Source organism: Monodelphis domestica, chromosome 1, assembly GCF_027887165.1.
Source record: "Monodelphis domestica isolate mMonDom1 chromosome 1, mMonDom1.pri, whole genome shotgun sequence".
NCBI classification, from domain to species: domain Eukaryota; kingdom Metazoa; phylum Chordata; class Mammalia; order Didelphimorphia; family Didelphidae; genus Monodelphis; species Monodelphis domestica.
Genome location: NC_077227.1, coordinates 398,544,535 through 398,563,467, shown reverse-complemented (window position 1 = coordinate 398,563,467; position 18,933 = coordinate 398,544,535). Strand labels below are relative to the sequence as shown.

At 37.7% G+C, this 18,933-nt stretch overlaps 1 protein-coding gene across 14 annotated transcripts in view; it reads right to left on the bottom strand.

Moving 5' to 3' along the window:
• PTPRT (protein tyrosine phosphatase receptor type T) overlaps positions 1-18,933 on the bottom strand; it is a 1,347,533-nt gene that overhangs the window by 816,261 nt on the left and 512,339 nt on the right. For all 14 annotated transcript variants that reach the window (XM_007474314.3, XM_007474316.3, XM_007474317.3 and 11 more), the window contains 3 exons: positions 9,171-9,252; positions 3,341-3,456; positions 578-752 (listed from right to left, as the gene is read on the bottom strand). In XM_007474314.3, the coding sequence (XP_007474376.2) occupies positions 578-752; positions 3,341-3,456; positions 9,171-9,252 (373 nt within the window). The remainder of the gene's footprint in view (positions 1-577; positions 753-3,340; positions 3,457-9,170; positions 9,253-18,933) is intronic.

The following is an 18,933-nucleotide window of genomic DNA, read 5'->3' as shown; positions in this document are numbered from 1 at the left end:
AAACTTCAGTTTCATTCACTAAAGTGCATGATTCTGTTACTCATAGCTACATTTACATGGCTATAACTGCTATAAAACCATAAGGATTCTAATTGTTTATCAAATAAAATTAAAACCCTTACCATGTTCACAGTATTGTGGTCAGCTCTAGGGAAGATATTAAGTCTAGCTAAGGCACAGTACCTATCCTAAAAGAGTTTACGGATTAGAAAGAAGTAATAAGATGCCAACTGCTATAATACAGAATATTAGATGACAAGTGATAGCCTTTCACATATGGTTTCTTAAAGATAGCCTTTTACATATGGTTTCTTTAAATACAACTCTACATTTTAAAATAAAAATACCCTTGTGTTGTTTTTTTGAATATAGCAAGAGAGAGAAGAATGCCCCCATTCTAGAACCCTCCCCAGCCCCAACCACCAAATGTTGTGTGCAAAAAATTCAATGTCCTCCTACTTACCTTTAAAAAGGTCCTTTCATGGCAGAGAACAATCTCTGGCCTCTATCTGGAAAGCTAGTCATTTGGAAGAATGAAATGGAGCCACATGAATCCCATACTTTCCGGATCACTCACCTTTTACTATTAATTCTGCATAATTAGAGACTCCAGAGCCACCATCGGAGCGAATGACACATCGGTACTTGCTGATGCTCCTTTGAGATGTGTCGGCCACACTAACTGTAGCTGAAAACCTTCTGTGGTTGACCACTCGGGTGACCATGAGGGCAGTATCTCTCCCATTCCATTGCTACCAAAGAAAAGAAAAATCATCTTAGGACCTTGGAGGGACCTTCCTGAATATGAACCAATTCCCTTCTAATTCCTCTATATCAAAAACCAGACAGCCATTTCTAAACCTATTTCCTGGTCTGGTTAAAAATGGGGTTCATTCTAACAAACACTTCTACCCTCCTCTTTTTGTTACATTTTGCTGGATGAATTTTGGCAGGTGTAATAAGAGAACATGTACCCTAATAGTTAAGGAGGAAGGCAAAGGCTTCGTAATCACTATGGTTTCACTCTGAGACTGGACTGACTTGCTTTGTGAGTTAAGGTCAATCTTTTAACCCTTCTATTAGTTTTCTTCATCTGTAAAACTGAGATAACAGACTTTACCCCTGATATTGCAGGTCTGAACAAAATATAAAGGTAAGCTAGTAAAAGGCAATTCTTATCTGGGCTGCTCACTTTCTTGTAGCTGAAATTAACCTGCTTGAGCTTCACAGGCACTGGTATACAAGCAATGCTTCATTGTACAAAAATCTAAGGGCTTATGTTTTATTGTTTGTTTTTTATTTGATTAACAAAGTGGGGGGGGGGGGGGGAGTCCTGGATTCAGAGTCATGAGGCCTATGTCTAAATTCTGTTTCTCACACTTGCTTCTGTGTGACCTTAGCCAAATTATTTCCTTTCTTTTGGCCTCAATTACTATAAAATGACAAAGTTTGATTAGATGCCCTCTCAGTTCCCTTCCAACTCTAAATATGTGAGCTTGTCTTTATCTATACTATCTGCCAGGGTTTCATGAGACCCCTTTAGAATTCCAAATTAATACTTTACTGTGGCATAGACACAACATTTTATGATTTTCTTTCAATGAAAAAAATTCTTTAACTTCTGTATAACACTAAAGAATGAAATTCTGGACATCATATTTTAAGAAGGGCATTGACAAGCTGGTAATTGTCCTGAGAAGGAGACTAGAAATCATGTCACATGAGGATGGATTGAAAGAAACACTAATGGCTACTGAGAAAGCTTAAGCTGTTACATGATAGTTGTCTTCAATAATGTGAAGACCTGTCTCAATGAAGAAGGATTAGAATTAAATTGATAGGCTTTAAAGGACTGAACTATGAACAACTGAGGTAAGTTAGAGAGAAACAGGTTTTGGCACTCCATAAGGAAGAATAAACAATCAGAGATATCAAACAATGCAATGGGCTACTCTGAGAAGCAATGCGTTCCATATCACTAAATGTATTCAAGCAGTTTGGATGAGCTTTTGTCTTGGGTTTATCTGGTTCAACTTTGATCATATGCTTCTTACTCTAAATATTAATTAGTCTGCTACCTGTGGTAAACCAATATTTCATCTATTCTCTCATCATTTCCCTTAATTTTAATTGATCTTTAGTAGACTTGATTTAGATATCTACAATGATGTGCCAGGTAGAGGTCTTTTGTTTTAGCATCAGCACAGGACACCAAATTTCCCACATGGAACAAATGGCTAATGAAATTATATCCCTCTTCATGTTTTATTTTAAATCCTGATCAGTGATATTTAGCTTTCAATTTGATAAATATAGTTTTAAGACGAGACAGGTAGGACTAAGTATGCTTGAAATATTCCCATTTCCTATGACAAACTTTCCCCCTGATAGGCCTTTTCTGAATAAAAACTAAACAGTAGTTTTCTATATATTTATTCTCTTCCTTTAAAACATAGGCAATTGTAAGCTAGCTTATAAAAGCTCTAATTATCTAGCTTTTCTATAGGTAATGCCAATTATGTATCAGTATTGGTAAATATTAGGCATGTAAATAATAGTATTGGTAAATACTAGATAGGCTAATATAAAAATGAAGCAGTTACTACTTTTAGGGGTGTCATATTCTAATCATGGCATTACACTCAGAACTGGGCAACAATGAGTTAGAACAGGCCCTTTCAGCAAGAGGACCAGGATAGAGATTTTGGCTAGATATGAATGAAGTTGAGAGATGGGAAAACTATGGTGTATGGCTATGCAAGCCATATACAGGCAAATGTCTAAGACCTCAGAGGCCAAATAAAGCCGGAAGAAAACAAGCAGGCATTATAAGTCATGGAAGATCTAGATTCCTTGTGACCAAGAAAAAATATCAGAACCCTTGAAAAGAAGACTGAGAATAAAGAAACAAGGACCCAAGCAGGGGACATGAGAAAAATGGCATTAAGAATGAAGGCCAAATGGTTTGGGCATCATGTGTTTAAGATGTAAGCAACTGGTACAATGATATAGTGTTTGCAATGGAGTGGAAAAAGTCAATGCTAGACTGAGAAGACTTGGTTGGACTCACAGCTCAGTCATTTACTACCTCTGTGAACAAGTTAACTTCTCTGATTTTCATCTCTCAAATGAAGAAGTTGGACTAGATGACTTCTGAATTCCTTTCCAATTTCGTTTTTAAGGTGCTATAATCTCTACAGAAATTGCTGACACACTGAAAAGAATTCTGAACTTGGACAAGAATATGTGAGTTCATTTCTTGACCGTGCCTCTAACTCTAATCAAATTACAAATTATGAAGGTAAAGCTATGAGAAGAGGGAAAAAAAAAAGTTATTTACCTGGAGCCACAGTTTATCATGCTGGGACCACTTTCCCCCAGCAATACACTGGAATGTTGCATTCTGTCCCACATTCACTTCAACATTTTGAAGTCGCAGGAAATGAGGTGCTTTTCCTAAGACAGAAATGAAATATTAATTAGTGGATTCTTTAGCAGTTCTGTTCACCTTAGGCTCTGGTATGGAAAAAGGTAATTCTAAGGGCAGGGTATGGTTCTTTTCTTTTAGAGAGTTAAGATTCTGTATGAGTCATTAAAACCAGATCAACTGGGTCAAGACTATATAACACAAAAAACTAGATTAAAAAATGACCATTCTGCTGATGGGGAAAGTTTTTAGAGTAAATAGAGGAAGTACCATGATGGAGGTTATTGAGGTCACTATTTAAGATGCTCCCATCCTGACTCCATATTAAAAAACAAACAAACAAATAATTAACCAGGTCAGATAGTTGGCTGAGCAGATTGAGAGCCAGGCCTAGAGACACCTAGGAATATGACCCTAGGTAAGCCACTTAAATCTCATTGCCTAGCCCTTATCACTCTTCTGCCTTGAAACCAAAACACAGTATTGATTCTAAGATGGAAGGTAAGCATTTAAAAAAATTAAGCTATAAGAATAGCAACGATCCTGTAATCTGGTTTTGAATGAAGATGGGTTAACTGTCCTGAATCCCCTCTGAATAAAAAGCAGCCCTAAATCCTCTCATCCACCTTTGACATGTATAGGATGTTCCAAAAGTTTTAATTCAGTCTTAAGCTTTAATAGCTTAAAATTACACTAAGATTTTGGGGACACTGTATTACTGTCCCCCATTAGGGGACAAGAGGAAAGTCATATTGCAAATGCTGCCATGGTGATGGATATGTTAGTGTATCTGAAAATCCTGATGTCCTAAAAGTTGCATATTAGTGATGGACTGAAAAACAGTTCTTTATATGTATAAAACAAAACCAGAAAAGTTCTATTGAAGAATTTTCCACATTTCCTACTCAAAATCGACCCTTGTTCCTGGAGTCCCAAGGAATTTCAAACCAATTGCAGTCTTATCAATAAGTGCCATAACACAGGTAGGGTCCTCTGAGCTGTCTCAGTTTTGCAGCATCTCATTCAGGGAAGTCACACACCCCAGATGCTTAAAGGAGACTGAAACAAAGGAATCAATGCAGACACCTCTTAGATTAAAAAAGGATAAAAGTATCCAAACAATAATTGTCTAAAAGATTATATTTTACAGTGGCACCATGAAGATTTCTGAGTCAGACATTTAATATTTGGTTATGTTATAGGAAAATATGCTGTCTTGTAAATCATCTTTGTGTGTGTGTGTGTGTGTGTGTGTGTGTGTGTGTGAGAGAGAGAGAGAGAGAGAGAGAGATAGAGAGAGACAGAGAGAAAGACAGAGAGAGAGAGACAGAGACAGAGAGACAGAGAAGAGAAAAAGGGGAGGGAGAGAGAGAGAGAGACAGAGAGAGACAGAGAGAGAGAGAGAAGAGAGAGAGAAGAGAGACAGAGAGACAGAGAGAGAGAGAGAGAGAGAGAGAGAGAGAGAGAGAGAGAGAGAGAGAAAGAGAGAGAGAGAGATTGTGTTCCTTCTCCCCAACCGCTCCCCTGGCATTTATCACAATACCTTGCACCCTTTTTTTTATTGTTGTTGTTGTCCAGACTTGTGATTTTAACAGGCTATAGAACATTAAGTTCCTATAATGCTGACTGGTGACTATTTTATAACTTATAGTACTAGAAAGTTGCCTGGAGGGACAGTAAGGGAGCTCAGTGGATAGAGAGCCTGGCTTGAAGAAGGGAAGTCTTGGGTTCAAATCTAACTTCAGACATGTCCTAGCTGTGTGACTCTGGATAAGTCACTTAACTTCAATTGCCCAGCTCTTATCACTTTTTTTGCCTTGGAACTGAGAATTGTATCCATTCTAAAACAGGAAGTAAGGGTTTAAAAAAAAAGAAAGTAAAGAAAAGAAAGTTGTCTGGGATACTGAAAAGCTAAAATTACTTGCTTTGGGTCAGACAGGCAATGCCAAAGGACTTAAATGCAAGTCTCTCTGAATTCTGAGGGCAGTTCTCCATATTGGCTCTTACACCATCCCATAGAGTATCTGATAAATAAATGCTGAATTGAATTCTATAACACTGAGTGGGAATCATAACCAGTCTAGAGATTGGGCAATGGGTCCTATAGATAATATATAACAATTAAGCAACTGTTATAATAAGTATAAACCTTCAAGCCTAGCAGGCCACAAGCTGAAATCTCCATATTTGTCCCCCAATCTTTATATCCTGTCACTCTCTAAGACATCAGGGTATCACCTGGCAGAAGTCCCTACAAATAAGGCTGACCAGTACATACTGCACATTCAGGGCAAAATACCTTGATGTGAGTGGCATTTTAAATTCACTCTACAAACATCAGTACAGCATTTGAAGACATATCATTCTGCCCTTTATCCTGCTCTCTGGACTTGTCAGCACCCAGCAGGTAGTGAAATAAAATTGAGAAAAAGAGACCTGTTCAACAGAAATCCCAGCAGTTCATAGAATATGAGGAAATTCACCATGATAATGTGATAGAAAATAAAAATAAGGAAGTCTAAAAGTCAGTAGAAAAGAGAGAAATGGTAAAACCATGAAGAAAACTTCTCTGACATTTACCCAGCAGTTATTACTGATGCAGCCTTGCTTTTAATAGTTAAAGCTGAGAAATGACAACCCTCAGAGGGCAACCAGAGTTACGATACACACAGGGCAACATGGAAATGTTAAATGGGCCATAAAATATAAGCGAAAGGTTTGAGTTTATAAGAGAAAATCATTTCCTCTGCTGTGGTTTTAAGTATCACGTCTGTCTCTCGGTCACTTTTTTAAAGTGTGAGGCAAAAGCATAACACTATTAACCTCAGTGCCAATCAATATGGAACATGGGGCAATTGGGCCACTAAAGGCATTGTAACTTTGGGAATATTTAACAGAAGCACTTATTGATAAACTCTGGGCATATCTTCATAGAGAAATAGCTCTAAAGGACAGAAATGGGAAATTAAAAGGCCTGGGGACGTGAGGAGAATAAAAAGTTCTCAATCTACTTAAATATTTAATAGCCCACGAGGAAAGTAATTCTAATCTGTGAATTAATATTGAGTGAGTGAGTGTGTGTGTGTGTGTGTGTGTGTGTGTGTGTGTGCTAGAGTGTTGGAGGGGATGGGGAAACCCATGTCCACTCAGTAAAGACATATACGGCAGCATTCTGTTTCCCAAGCATTTTGGAATCCTAAGTACAATCCTCTGAGGACTACTGTCAGCATCACTGATATTGGCCCACACACTTTGGTTGCATTGCTCTTAGCAGAATAGACCTTCCAGATTGCATGCAGCTGGGATGCAATCCCCAGTTTGTGACATGCCCACATTTACAACAGCAGCTCTGCTTTTCTCACAACTATTCATGATGCATTGAAATTCAGTGGGTGTGATTTCTGTCCAGGGCCAAGTTTTCTCTAGCTTGTTGCCATGTGAAAAATTTTAGTTGCAGAAGGGTAAGAAAAGGAAAAAGGAAAAAGAGGGGTTCAAGAGGAGAGGAGAGGGGAGGAAATCCCTTTTCAATTTTTCTCACAGGCTCTGTGGCTTTCAGAACCTGAAACTTTCTGCAAAAGAATCTTCAGAGGAAAAGGAATTGCTGAATTATTGAAGCACTCCTTCTCATGGATAAAGCAGGTTCCTACTGTTCTCTGAGCACTGAGATCACTTTGATCTCACTGTAGAACTGGCCACAGGAAGGCAGAGAACTCAGTTTTTGCTCACAACTGGTGTCACAAATATTGGGAGGCAACCACATTAATGGTGTGGCTAGTTTGTTTTAATTGTTCCTCTCTCCAGCACCAAAATAGGAAATCCAATGAAGTTGTAGGACACCAAGGCTAAGAGCCCATACTGGGCACTAGTCCCTAGCTCTAGACCCCAGGAAGGAATTTCAACTGGTACACCCCAGTTCCCCTTCTGCATATATTATCAGAGCTTCCATTTTAGGTTTCCATCATTCTGTTAAAAGGTAAGAAAATTGCAGGCACCATCACAGTACCCTTTCATTTTTCAGAATTTTATGTGTAAGCCTGAGTGGTGCATTAATGGGGTGGCTTTGCATTATGCAGGCACACAGATAGGATCATGTTTTCCCCAGTTACAGCTCATAACCTATTTGCATGGTAATTGCCTCATGGTCATTCCACTCGTGTGGAATCCAGTTCTTTACCAGTAGAGAGAAAGCTGATATTATCCTTAAAGCCCACTGCACACTTACTTTCCCAAAGTACTGATTCTATCTGAAGCCAGGTTTGGGAGGCATCCAGCCCTTGCTCTTGGGCCAGCATTTTATAAGGACACCTGCTATAGCTACTAAATCTAGAATAAATGTTCTTAGCTTTTATGTATTATGGACCCCTTTGGTAGTCTGGTGAAACACACAAGCTCTGAATAAGGGTTTCGCAATCTACAAAATAAAATACAGAAGATTACACAGGAAATCAATATATTGAAATAAAGATATGATATTTTTTTCCAATCCAAGTTTTCTCTTGAAAACTTTCTTTGAATCCCTTAGGTCCCTGGTTAAGAACCTCTGATCTAGGGAAAAAAGTAATCAAATTTATTTTAATAAATGTATCTACTGTGTGCCAGGCACCAGGCACACACACACACAAAAAGAAAAGTGTTCCTGTCCTCAAGAAGATTCCATTCTACAAGAAGAAAAGCCATGAATACTACTTGGTCCTCAGGTTTCACCCTAATGTTTTCCTGGCTATAGTTAAGGCTCACTGTCACGCAGAAGAGGCCCAAGATAATTGGTGGCAAGTCCTAGAAATACACAATGTATTTCTGTCACTTACTGCATAATGGCCTTTTGGGAGTTGGGGAAAAAAAAAACACTAGCAAATCCATGAAATCACATGTCCAACATGGCAGATACCTGGAGTGTGACATAGACCTAAATGGGCATAGCCTATGTCATGAATCCTTTAGCATCTCCTTTCATAGATACACTGTAGAGCACAGTTGAGATGCATTTAAATGCCTAGTAGAAAACAGGCAACGGCAACGGGGACAGAATTGAATGAAATACAAATAAGATGAGCAGAGAACAGTAGCACTCTGCAATAAAAGCCAATGATGAAGAATCTTTCAGAACACCTCCATAGAGCTGATGAGCAGATTTAAAATTATTTTCCAAGAATTAATAGCTCCAGGCCCCCTTTTCCCTGTGAGTGAACATCCAGTTCATTCCCTAAGTGTTTTCTGATGGGGGTTTCTTTTTTTTTCTTTCTGAAACAATTACTTGTGATTCTATCCAGAGCTCTTTAATTCTTCTACTTCAGTGCTCTGAATCACACTAATAAACAATCAGGGTTTTCTATTCCCTTAATAATGGAGTCAGATTTGAGCGGAGATGTTTTGGCACTATCTGCAGATTCACATAGGGGCTGCCTGTTGCACAGCCTGGCAAAATGAGGGATTTATTTTGGGCTGGCTGCCTTGGATAAAAAGCATTTTCAAAAAATAAAGTAGGGAAAAAATATGTTTGTGAGCCAGGTGAATGAGAGATCAGCTTAAATGTATTGTGAAGCCTAGTGCAGGGCAGGAGCATGTTATTAGGGGGAAAAAAATGGCAGGGTCATAGATACCAAGCTGGAAGAGACTTACAAAGTTATTCAATCCAACACACTCAGTTTTCCAGATGAGGAAACAGAAGCCTAGATGGTATAGGTGGTATTGAAAACTAGGGTGTCCAGACCCAGCAGTGTTGCCTTTGGATCAAGGTACTTACTACATGGATGAGCAAGGACCCGAACTTCATCCACTGCTATGTAGCCAGGATGTCCCTTCAAAGATACCGACTCAAATATAACCTGAAACATACAAAGGAAGACACGTATTCACAACCAGCAATTGGCAGTAAGGAAAGTTACTTCCTCCTCTCTGCCTCTCCATTTTTTTAAGGTCTCATCTATACAAGGATCTCCCAGTGGAGAAACTCCATCTACCAATATAGACTGATAACATCTCTAATTTAGCATCTCAGCTGCCTGGAGGGAATAAGTGACTATCCCACGGTCACACAGTTAGCATGGACTTGCATCAATTTCTAACAGACCTTTTAATGATTGTTTACTGCCTATCTTCTATCCAATTAAGATTTTTTATTATTTTTATTCAGATTATTTATCACCACCAAGTAAAGAGATTAGGCTATGATTAGATACAGGGACCTCCTCACAAACCCCATATTTTGTTTTGGACTTTCCCAGGCAGAAAAAAATAAACTCTGCTGACCAGAAGGAACACTGAAAAAGTACTATCCATCTTAACAGTGATTGAAGAGATATATTTTCTGAATTAATGAAAAAGCCAAGCCAAACCAAACTATGAGTCCTGGGTCTTCTTGTTTGGTCACATGAATCCTACAGAAAAGTGATTTCCTATAAACCCAATCACCTATATACTCTAGAAGGAAAAGCTTCCTTTGAAAATGAGTGCTCAGGCTGGACGAGACTTTGAGTGGCTAGCCAATGTAGGCTCCTTAAAGGTCAAAGATTTTTCATTTTATGTCTGAATCTTCAGTACCTGAGAGTGCCTTTCACATAGCTAAGATTTAATAAATGTGTTTGTTTGTTTGTTTCTAATAGAGAATGTCCTTGCTATAGTGTCTTATCTTTAAAGTCAGAAAAGACCTTCAAGGTTATCTAGTCCAGGTCCTTCATTTTACAGAGGAGGATACTGAGGCCCACAGGCATTAAACAACTTGCTCAAGATTGCAGAGGCAAAGTTGGGGGACAAACCCAGAACTTTAATTGCTTTAACCCCATACAACAAGAGTCATTAACAGTGTACTTTAGAATGGTAGTAGAAATAGCTCCAAGGCTCACAAATTTTGCCTGAATGAAACTGTCTTCCCTGAAGTAAAGAAAACATAGAACTTGGTGTGGGATGCTACCAGGCAAGAGAGCATAGAATCATAGATTCAGGGGGCAACTAGGTAACTAACTGGATGAAAGCCATTCCTAGAGGTCCTGGATTCAAATCTGATCTCAGACACTTTCTGGCAATCTGATCCAGAGCAAGTCACCTAATTCCCATTGCATAGCCCTTACCATTCTTCTGCTTTGGAACCTATACATAATATTGGCTCTCAGACAGAAAGTATGAGTTTTTAAAAATATTTTATAAGAATCATAGATTCAGAAAACTTAAAAGAAATTAGATGAGGCCCAAAACACTATTTAGTCCAATCCCTTCAACTTAAAGAGGAAACTCAGGTCCAGAGAGAGGTAAAGTGACTTATCTAGGATTATATAGCTAGCCAGAGGCAGAAAAGAATTAAGTTTCATCTAGTTGCCTTTCCAAGGTGTTTTATTATGACTTGATTTGACTTTTGTATCACATTGTCCTATTTCCTCTAAATGCTGTAGAGAGGCAAGAACCAAGTACTTATGGGTTTGAGCAGTATCTAAATTGGAACAACATCAACTAAATATTTTGCCTCAGGGCTTCTTATTGTTGTGGCAGAGTGGACGATCTGAAGTCAACATGGCATCAACTGTATTTTGGGGAGAAGGATATGCCTCCCACCATGAAGAAACTGCTACCCATGTCTCCATGCTCTAAGCAGATAGCTTTTTCCTTCTTTGAATTATTAGGTTTTCCATTCTTGAAAGAATCTCACAGGTAGGCATGTTACTAAATTGCATACCTGCCTATGGAAGATAATTCCATATTTCTTGCTTATCAATGTATCAAAAGGGATTTATGAAGTGCTTACTATGTACCAGATACTGTGATAAACCCTAGAGATAAAGAGAAAGGCAAAAATAGCTGATGCTCTAAAGGAGTTCATATTTTAATAGAGGAGATAACATGTAAATAATTTAGAACATATAAAATATCTACAAAACAGATGAGATGGAATCTCAACTGGTCCATACTAACAGCTGGAGAAGGGGGGTGGCGCTGGGGAAAAGTGTTCTGCAATGGAAGGTAGGTTCTAAGCTGGGTCTTGAAGCAAGCCAGGGAAGCTAAGAGGCAGAGATGAAGAGGGAAAGCATTAAAGGGGTGCGAGACAGCCAGTGCAAAGGGACAGAGGGAGGAAATAGAATGTCATATGAGAGAAACTATAAAGAGTTCAGTCCAGCAGTACCTTATAATACATATAGAGGGGTAAAATATAATGAAACTGGAAAACTAGGAAGAGAATCAAGTTGTAAAGGGCTTTAAATGACAAAAAGAGAATTTTCTGTTTAAGCATGTGTGTAATCAAGAGTTCAAGAGTTTCATGGGAATTTGGGATGGGGATGGGGGTGACATGGTTAGATCTGTCAGTCTGGAGAGATTTGGGGAAGAAAAAACCCAAATAGATGGCTACTACAATAGCTTAGGCAACTTTGACCCAGCCATATCACCCAAAGAAATAATAAAGAAAAAGACTTGTGCAAAAATAGTTATAGCTACACTCTTTGTGGTGGCAAAAAAAAAAAATTGGAAAATAAGGGGGTGACCATTGATTGAGGAATGGCTGAACAAATTGTGGTATCTGATGGTGATGGAATATTATTATGCTGAAAGCAATAATGAACTAGAGGAATTCCATGGGAACTGGAATGAACTCCAGGAGTTGATGCAGAGCAAAAGGAGTAGAACCAGGAGAATGTTGTATATACATTATGGAATACTCGATTGTAGTAGACTTTTCTTCTAGCCGCAATTCAATGACCCAGGACAATCCAAAGGAACTTATGAGAAAGAAAGCTATCCACATCCAGAGAAAGAATTGTGGGAACAGAAATGCAGAAGAAAAACGTATCAATCACATTGTTCGATATGGATATGATTAGGGTTTTGATGTTAAAAGATCACTCTGTTGCAAATATGAAAAATATGAATAACATGAAAATGGGTTTTGAACAATGATATATGTATCTTAGTGGAATTGCTTGTCAACTGGGGGGGGGGGGAAGAGCAGGGGGAGTGGGAATCATGAATCATGTAACCATGGGAAAATATTTTAAATTTAAAAAGGGAAAAATAAAAAAAATAGTTTAGGCAAGAGGTGATAAAGACTTAAATCAGGTTAGAAAAAAATGACAAACAAAAAACCTGGGCCGTTTCCCTCATATAAAGAATGAAAAGTTTGAATTAGGTGGCCTCAGAGATCTCTTCCAATTGATTTTGTCATGACTTCAAGTTCAACTGGACAACACTTTTAAGATTCTAGTTCTATAACCTGGCTGTGTGATCCTGAGCAAGTCATTTAACCCCAATAACCTGGCCCTAGCCACTCTTCTCTCTTAAAACTTGTAAGAAGACAGAAGATAATGGTTATTAAAAAAAAAAAAAGATTCTAAATCCTACCATATCCTTGAAAACTAACTATGGGCACTCACAATTTGTTATTTAGCAAACTCTTGTTAGGTATCTACATGGACCCAATGCTAGATCCTAAAAGAGCTGCCATGTTTAAATAAGAATCTATCACTGGCATTATGAAGCTTATGTTCTATTGTTGGATTAAAACATCAACACAGAATGTTAGTATTCGTGTTATTATGTAATAAATGCATCAGAGAGGTATAGAGCAAAGTAATAGTGAGGTCAGGAGAACTACTGATCAAAAGAATCAGGGAAACTTTCTTAAAAGAAGATGATTGGAATTCAGTTTTAAAGGATGGGTAGGAATTGAACAAGTGAAAATGGGCAGGTAGGGCATTCCAAGAATAAGGTAAAGGTTTCTCATTGCATGACCAAGGGTTGTTTTCAGATTACAATGGTCCTTGCCTTTCAACATCAAGAAGAAAGTTTGTAACTGAGTCAGTCTTTTTGATCAGACAAAGGAATTAAAGAATATGAAAACTTTGAAGAGATCTTAGAGGTCATCTAGTCCAACTCCTATATGAAAAAAAATGAAAATTTTACAAATTTTACAAGTGGTTATCCTGCCTAATTTGACAGGACACTGACTACCTACTTCCTGGGGGAGCCAATTCCTTTGTTGGATATCTATAAAGGTTATATATAAATGTGAATCAACAAAGGTTCCAAAACTCAAGTTCTTTCTTAGTTTGAACTGAGATCTATCATCCTTTAACATCTTATAACATTTACTAAAAAATGCTTCTAGTTTAGCTCTCTGTGGCCAAGTAGACTATGTAACCTTTTATCCATAAGATAAGCCCTCACATGTTAGAAGACAATTATATACTACCAGTTCACCCAAATCTTCTTTACTTTAGTTCCTTTATTTGAGCCTCCTATGACATGACTTCAATTTCTCTCACCACCATGGCCACCTTTCTCCAGATGAATACCAGCTTGCCAATATACTTTTTTAAAATATGGTATCCAGAACTAAGATTTCAAGGTATGAATTGATGAGGATGGTATTAAAGAACACTGAACCTGAGTCAAGAAATCTAGACTCAAATCTTTCATCTGACCCTTTATAAATATGTAATCTGTACTAAATTATTTTATCTTCTATAAAGTTTCAGGGTCCCCATTTGTAAAACAGAGAGAGTAATATTTGTACTACCTATCACATGGGATCATTGTGAGGAAGTACATTTTTAAACTTCAAGGGCTATATATCTATGATTTATTGATTTAGCTGGAACTAAGGATGCTAACAATATTGTTTCCCTATTCTTTTGCCTTAAGAGTGACTTAGAAGTTCTAAAGACAAAGGAAGTATTATCTGGCACACTGCCTATAAATTTTTAAGTAAGAGCTTTCTCATCCTTTTCTACCATCTCCAAATAAATACCTTCTAATCAACAGTATTTTCTATTGCTATATGCTTAGAAAGTAAAAATATTCTGATTCTCTTGAATTCCCCTTCACCTTATTTTCCAAAGATCAGGCTGGATGTTGCCAACATGGTAGCCAATTGAGGTTCTCTATATGGACTTTCCCTTTGATACTTTCCATTCTATTAAATAGACATCCAGCTTTGGCATTCCTATTAAATAATCAAGTCAATCATTTGTGTCCCATTACTAATAAGGCAACTACTTGGGAATAGTTTCTCAAGAAAATAGAAATATTTCTTATAAACAGAACAGAGATAACCTCTACACTTGATTTGCTTCAAGTAACTACTAGAAAAACCCCAAAGGTCCCAGAACTAAATCTAAGCCTTTTAATGCTAATGGCTTAAATATAGAAAACTTGGAGAGTACAAATTAATTTTTATCCCTCAGTCTCACTTTTATTTAGAAAAGAATTAAAAGCAAAAACTATTAAAACTTATTCAACAGGTGTTAATTATGAAGTGACCAGTAATCCCTACTCTTTCAGAAAAATCTTCATTTTTCAAGTTTGTTACAGGATTCAAGTCACCTACTTTAACACACACTCTATACATATGTTTTGAAATCACAGAATTCAGCCTCTACTGTACAACCTCCAGTGACAGTGGACCCATTACTTTCCAGGGCAATCCATCCTACTTTTAGAAGCCTTCATTATTAGCAAGTTTCTCTGAAAAGAAGCAAACTGGAGATACTAACAGCTCAAAAATAATAAACCTCACCAAATTGTTATGAAGTTCAAATGAGACAACATATATAAAGCTTCCGAACACTTTAAAGTGTCATATGGTTGCTAATTATTACTATTATCATATGACTTAAGAACTTTATGGTCCCTCCTCTCTTTAAGATTCTGTAATTCTGATTAGGACATAGTGTGGGATCATAGAAAAAGCACTGGATTTAGAGTCAGGGAAGCTGAATTCAAATCCTAGATCTGCTCTAGGTGAGCTTGGGTAAATCACTTATTCTTTGGGTTGTTTCTTCCTCTGCAAAATAAGAGGATTAGGCTAGATAATCTGGATGGAGCATCCCTTCCAATTCTAAAATTCTCTGATTGCATCAGGGTTGGCATGTTCGTTTAATGGAAGATAATGGATTTTAGGAATAATCTGCTTCCTTACAGGATGGAAGTTCCCCGAGTTCCGGGACTGTTCCATTTTTGTCACTGTTACCTCAGCACCTAGTAGTACACTGTCTTACACTGACCTAGTGTTGAATAGACATTTGTGAAATTTAAATAAATTATACTGAAACATTTCAAGAAGATTTGTGGTTTGGCCCTCTAGTAACAAGAACTACTCAGTGGTTTTCCTTTGGTGTGTGTGGCCCATCACTCTCTCTCCACAATAATGGACATTCCATCTTTCACCATTCAGTTTTTACCATTCAGTTTGACAAGGAAAAAGTAAACTGATGTTGTTAATGAGAAGCAGGTGAGCCCGTCCTTTACAGTACTTGTAGCAATTAAAGACAGTGCTGTAGGAAGCCACTTAAAATGGGAAAGTGAGAAAGGATGAGACAGGTGGCTGCAAAATTAATAAAGTATTTTTGGGTGGGTAAATCTTAAGAAAAACAAGTTCAAAACCATTAAAAATATTAAATATAATGACTATCACCTGGAACAGCCCCAAAGCCCAAAGCACTGCTTAACCAGCATTTAATAAGCTGTGGCTTTACTTAAATCAGGCAACTGAATAGAGGGGTATGTTTAAAATGCCAGGAATTACCAGGCCTATGCTAAATTAGTCCAGCCAGAAAAACACACTAATAAGCCAAATGAAATTCCAGCAGTGTTATGGAGCTGAAAGTCAATTTTAGGAGTTTGAAATATAGCTTTAATAACTAAATACATAAAGCATCCAGAACCAATGCAAGGAATCCCTGAAATCCTAAACCTGATTTATTTCCTTGAGCTGCACATGGCAGGATTATGGCTTAGCAGCTGGGGAAGGCACAAACCAACTCTGCCTTCTTTTCTCCTTCCTTTTTATCCCATAAAGATATCTCTCAATTTCTCTTTGCCCCTTCTTTGGGGTATGTGTTTGCATCTGGAGTGCTTTCTGAACTGTTGCTGAAGCTGCATCTGCACTTCTGTTTACAGAGTGCAGAAGGAGAAGAGATCAAGTGAACCTGTAACAAAGACAGCAAGTAGAAAATGAGAAAGAGTGTGCACTGACCTATTGATCATTGGAATGCCAGCGTAGGCTAGCAGAGAAGAGCAGCTTGCAGAGAGCATTCATTAAGCATATTTTGGAGGAATGGAGGAAAGGAACTAGATAAGTTGACAAGCACTATGCTCAGAACCAAACCTGATAGACTGGTCTACATGGGCAGCCTTTTTAAATATAATTTCCATGTGCACATTGGGTAGACAGATCTAGGCAGGGTAGGATATTATGACACCATGGAATTCCAGAGAGGGAAAAGACCTGCCTCCCAACAGAAAAAAATACCACAGGCAGGTAAACATTTAAATTCTTTACCATGGGCCACTCCCCACCTGTGGCAAAAAAGAAGTGGTTATTATTTGTTCAAGGAGTAGGGGGATGAGTCTGGGAGAAAGATTTAGGAGGAGAAAAGATCAAGGAAAAGGAGAAAAAGATGTCAAGGTCTTTGTTTATTTGATTGCTCCTATAAGGTTCATAGAAAAAAATAGCTTCAACAACTGGTAAAAAACTTCTGTTGATTCATACCAGTATGGACTGGCCTAGTCTAAGCGCATCTAAAGCATCAATGTCCACTATATATCCCAGATGCTTTGGAAAACACCATATAATAGAATATGGTACCATTTTTGTCATTATGACCCTGGGGCTTGAGAACATTCAATCAGGAGATGATTTTTGTGAAGGAAATTGGGCCAACTTCAAATACATGAAATTCAAATATCATGTTAAAGGAGGATAAGATTTGTTTTGCTTACTTTTGAAGAAGGAAGATATAGGAATAATGGACAAAAAGTTACAGATGGTAAATTCTGGTTGAGTGATAAAGAAGGCAGCATTTTATAGAGGACAGAGCTGTAGTCTCCAAGTTAGGAAAGCATGGGGGTTGTCTCATCTCTGACACAAAATGATGTAGAGAAAGTCACCTATCTTCTGTATTCCTCAAACAATTCTCTAAGACTCTAAGTTATGTCCGTCTACATTGGAGAGAGAGAGAGAGAGTTTCTCATTTCTGAAAAACCTTCACTAATAAAATCTTGGCTTGACTCTTCCATCCCCAGAAAAAAAGGAGCACTCTAAAAATGAGAGCTGTCCAAAAATCAAATGATCTGACTTCTGAAATAGTGGGTGTTCTGCAGTATTCATATTCTGCATGTGTTCAAGAAGAGGCTAAATGACATTTTGTCATATTATAAAAAAGGTTTTAATCTTTGAAGAAGTTTAACTTTTTATCAAATTATTAAGAACATTCTGTAATTGTAGAGGTGATAATGGTGGTGGAGGCAATCCTTTCATATCATTGCTCTGCTACTATGTGCTCTTGTGCAGTTTACTTTCCCTCCCTTAGCCTCAGGTTCCTCACCCCCCAAATAAGGGGATTGAACTAGATGATCCATGAAGTCCATTCTAGCTCTAAGTCCTATGAAGGGGAATACCAGAGGGGTTGACAGTGCCCTACACACAAGTGGAATTAAATGCACATTTGCTGATTTAATGAATTAAGGAACATGAGGCATCTTTCCAACCTTTGTATTCTCCATCAACTTGTATAAAATTCAAGATACTGATCTAGCTCTCTTTCTCAGGTCAGCAAGATACCAAAAGTGAATTTTGGCAACTGGAAAAGGTCACTCCTTTAACTAAGTTTATAGTAATTTTTTGCTTTCTTTACACAATAGGGAATATTCTATCTTTTTCAGGAGCACTGCTGTCAAACATACACTCTTGTTCACAATTAAATATCCTCCTCCCTCCAATCTTACCCTGCTGAAATTTCATTCATCCTTCAAATCCCAACTCAAATATCACCTCCACCATTAAAATTTCTTGGGAAAGTTTCCCTGATCCCCCCCCCCAAAAAAATCTTTCAAGTGAACATCACAATAATACTTTTAGATGTTTGATGCACTTCTATAATACTCTGGTTTTTGGAATGGAGTTTTTATACATTATTGCCTTAATCGCCTACTTTCTCAAGAGCAGAACTGGCCCTTATTTCTCTTCATATTCTTTGTGGTGCCTAAAGTGGGAATGGAAAAACCATTTTTACATAGCACCTCCTACCTGTCAGGCATTAAGTGTTTTTAAAAATATTATCTCATTTGATCCTAACAACAACCCTCAGTGTTTTGCACATGGCAGGTACATGAAAATTATTTAATTCAATTAAATAAAACTATGCCCACTTATATCTTGATGTAAACTTGTTACTCAGCTTTCAGAAAGGAATGCCCGCACAAGAAATGATGAACTGCTTGATATCTATATCAACTGGATAAACCTCCATGAACTGACACAGAGTGAAATGAGCAGAACCAGGAGAACATCATACACAGTAACTGAATCATTATGGGATGATAAAATGTAATAGACTTTGCTACTAATAGCAATGAAATTATCCGGGACAATCCAAGGGACTTATGGGAAAAAATGCTACCCATATCTAGAGAAAGAACTGTGGGAATAGAAATCCAGAAGAAAACATATGATTTATCACTTGTTTATATGGGTAAAAGATTCCTGGGGGGTTTGGTTTTTAAAAAAAATCACTCTATTACAAAAA